This window comes from Prunus dulcis, chromosome 4, assembly GCF_902201215.1.
Source record: "Prunus dulcis chromosome 4, ALMONDv2, whole genome shotgun sequence".
Lineage (NCBI taxonomy): Eukaryota > Viridiplantae > Streptophyta > Magnoliopsida > Rosales > Rosaceae > Prunus > Prunus dulcis.
The window spans coordinates 20,496,053-20,499,816 of record NC_047653.1 but is presented as its reverse complement, the minus strand read 5'-3'; the positions used below and the strand labels follow the sequence as shown (position 1 = coordinate 20,499,816).

Sequence of the window (3,764 nt, the reverse complement as noted above, 5' to 3'; positions counted from 1 at the left end):
GCTTCTCCAGTATACACTTTTGGGTATCACTGGAGGTAATGCAAAGATATTCCATGTTTTCCTCTTTCTTTGTTTCAACATGGTAGCCATTCAAACGTATATCTTTGAAACTCAACAGATTCCTTCTGGAGTTAGATGAATACAAAGCATCTGAAATAGACAGTATTGTTCCATTTGGTAACATAATTTGGGCTATTCCTGAGCCTTCAATCAGATCTGCAGGACCTGATATGGTTGTTACCTTTGCTTTTGTAAGCATTAATTTTGAGAAATACTTCCGATCTTGAAGGATCATATGAGTAGTCGCGCTGTCTGCGAGACAAATATCTTTGCCATAGCCTTTGTTTTGAGGGCATCCATAATTTACATCCATGCCTTCAAATAAGTAAAATAAGCTGAATCAATAAAGAAGAAAACATTTCCACTTTTATTGGATTGAAATGAAAATTAAACAACACTTCAGCTAATACAAATAGTACATTAAGAAATTTAATCTAATTCGGACCCATAAGCTTCATTCCCTCTTTCAGTAACAAAATCATAAACATCTAGATGCGTCTTGTTTAGCTGACGTGATATTTCTAATGAGCCATCTGTGGCTGGTGGAGCATGATCAATGTAATTTATCTCCATTTTCCTGTTCTTAAGTGAAGCTCGATAGAGATCCGCCAAATGCTTGGGCGTACGACATGCGCGCAACCAATGTCCCTTTGCACCACATCTGTGACAAGTGCTTTCAACATTTCTAGGCACATGGCTCGTCTGTGCCTTTCCCTTATTACGGGATGAATTTTTGCCATTCGTGGATGGATTGCTCCTTGGGCCTAAACCATCTGAACGAGCACCACGATCTTTTTTGCTTCCTTGCCAGCTACCACGCTTGCCCCCTTGTCCACGTTTGTGGATATTGCCACGAGATGAAGTGGCATTCACTTCCTGAGATGCATCATTTATTTCAGGAAGTGGTGCTGAGCCCGTTGGGCGAGATTGGTGATTCTTTAATAAGAGCTCATTATTCTGCTCAGCTAACAAGAGGCAAGATACAAGTTCCGAGTACTTCTTGAAACCGCTATGTCTATATTGCTGCTGAAGGAGGACATTTGAAGCATGAAAAGTGCTCAGAGTTTTTTCGAGCATATCCTCCTCAGATATATTTTCCCCACATAGCCTCATTAATGAGGTAATTCTGTGCATAGCAGAGTTATACTAGGACACTGACTTGAAATCTTGAAATCTCAAGTGAGTCCATTCGTATCTAGCTCTTGGGAGAGTCACCATCCTCTGGTGATCGTATCTTTCACCTAGAGCTTTCCATAGAACCAATGGTTCATCAACCACCACATATTCGCTCTTCAGCGCTTCATGGATGTGGCGGCGAAGAAAGATCATGGCCTTCGCATTCTCTTCAGGCGAAGCATCATTCTCATCTACAATTGTTTGTCCGAGGCCATTGGCTCCTAGATGAATTTTGGCATCCAGGACCCATGATAAATAGTTGTCCCCGGAAAGGTCCAAGGCAGCAAACTCTAGTTTTGCCAAATTTGCCATCCAAAACTTTAGGTTCGAGATCTGGGACATTAAGCCACTTATTAATAGGAATTTCAGGCCCTCATTATTCAGGTATATTAATTGATGATAAAAATAAAGTGCTATGAATTTGCTGGTATGGACGATAAACCCACACCATACCTTAAATAAAATTAAATGTGCGGTAAAGTAAATTCATAAAGTAAATTGTTTGCTGTATGGACGTTAATTCCACACCATACTTTAAATAAAAGTAAATATGCGGTAAAGTAAATTTATAAAGTATGAGGGTTAATTCCACATCATACTTTAAATAAAAGTAAATGTGCGGTAAAGTAAATTCATAAAGTATGAGGGTTAATTCCACATCATACTTTAAATAAAAGTAAATGTGCTTGTATGGGCACTAATTCTGCTCCATACTTTTTAAATAAAAGTAAAGGCATCTATGTGGATGATAAACCCGCGCCACACCTTTAAATAAATATTGCCGTATGGGTAATAAACCTACTCCATACCATAAATAAAATAAATGTGGGGATAAAGGCCACCACCTAATATATATGAAGTGCATAATATATCATATATTGTGGGCAATATAACTGCGCCACTATTCAAGATATAATAGATGGGTTTTAAGATCACACCATCATTTTATTACAATAATTTGTGTTACAACGCGATGGGTAAAAAAAAAATTACACCACCATAAAATAACAGGACGGGGTATAAAAACCGCGCCATTCCAAATTACGTTACAAAGAAGTAAATTAAACAAGCATGGATGAAACAACATAAAAATTGTGAGAACACAAAAAAGAAAGTTTGCATGTCGTCGTAGTAGTAAAGTGAGAGTAGACATATGACAGAGATGAGACAGAAAAATAACCACATAGTATTGAGTTGGGAAAAATTCATAAATAAAAAGGAGAGACTATCGTGCTGATAAGGTGTTATAAAACTAGAATAATCAGAGTATGAGAAGTACCACTGTAATATTGGGAGTGGAATTATATTTCTCTTTATGGTGTTTACACTGACAGAATTTTTCCTTAGATAGACTTCACTCTTTCTCTTCTCTCTGACTCTCACTCTATTCTCTTCTCTCATTCGTGTGTGTTTACAAGCAAATATAATGCCTATTTATAGGCAAAGCAAATGGCTTTTAAGGGAGACATAATGATTTCTCCCCAACATCATTATTCCATCTTTTGAATAATACTCTCTAGCTTTATCTCCATCTTTTGACTAATACCCTCTAGCTTTATCTATGTGGGCTTCACTTCTTTATAACACTTTTGAAGAAATATAAGGCCAAGATTGGCCCACGTTGATCCTTGGTTGAAAAGTTGGCACAATCCGCTTCTACAGTCCCACATCGGAAATATGAGCATAGTGCACGCCTCCCAAGGCCTATATAAGGAGACCCCTATCCCCAAAAGGAGGGAAAAAACCAACGGTACGCTACCGCTTGATCTGTAATCCAATATTTACTAAATCCGTACTTACTTAAGCATCGGAGAGCCTTCGGCCGGTACCACACCGGTATCCCAAGGTCTTACCGAACGTATCCTTTCGCAGGAACCCGATCTTCCGAAGACTAACTCCCTTCTGAAGACATAATATCACTAAGTTGAGCGAGGACACGTGTCAAACCACTTTTTCGCATCAACAGTTTGGCGCCGTCTGTGGGAATCGAAATAAAAACCATCAACCCACTATCCCCTAGACACATGGGGACCACCTCAGTACCCACTTTCCTATCAGAGGAAGGGGTGCCGTTCGGAAGGCAAACTGGAGCTAGCCCAGCGCTACCTCCATACACTCCCTTTGGAAACGCCCCCTCAACCCCAACAACCGCCGAAGCCGAGTTAGTAGTCCAAATCACTTCCCTGCGAAAGGACATGGCCAGGCTTCAGGAACACAACCACCTTCTTTCGTCCAAATTGGACGAAACCCAGCAGTTGCTGCACCAGCAGCACACGCAGAACATCCAGACAACTCACTCTTCCGAAAGCTTGCAAACCCCTCACGGGAGGAGGAAGTACGGAAGGGTAGTAAGGGCAACGCCCGCACCTTCCAAACAGCTGGTGGTGCCCACACCCAGGGATCAACCACACGTCCCGAAGAAGGTCTACTCCGACTGCAGCCACCGGCTTAACGATCGGGAGGCAGAGAGATAGAGGTCTCCGATCAGGATTAACGCTCGACTAAGGGAATCCCGGGTGAACGCCTTA

At 41.0% G+C, this 3,764-nt stretch overlaps 1 protein-coding gene across 1 annotated transcript; it reads right to left on the bottom strand.

Annotated features, from left to right (window-relative positions):
* Nucleotides 1-489: 489 nt before the first annotated feature.
* On the bottom strand, nt 490-3,433 carry LOC117625592. The gene is made up of 3 exons (XM_034357129.1): nt 3,280-3,433; nt 1,276-1,457; nt 490-1,086 (listed from the first exon to the last, which is right to left on the bottom strand). Exons 1-3 carry the CDS (start codon nt 3,431-3,433, stop codon nt 490-492), a joined length of 933 nt encoding a protein of 310 aa, XP_034213020.1.
* Nucleotides 3,434-3,764: the final 331 nt, after the last annotated feature.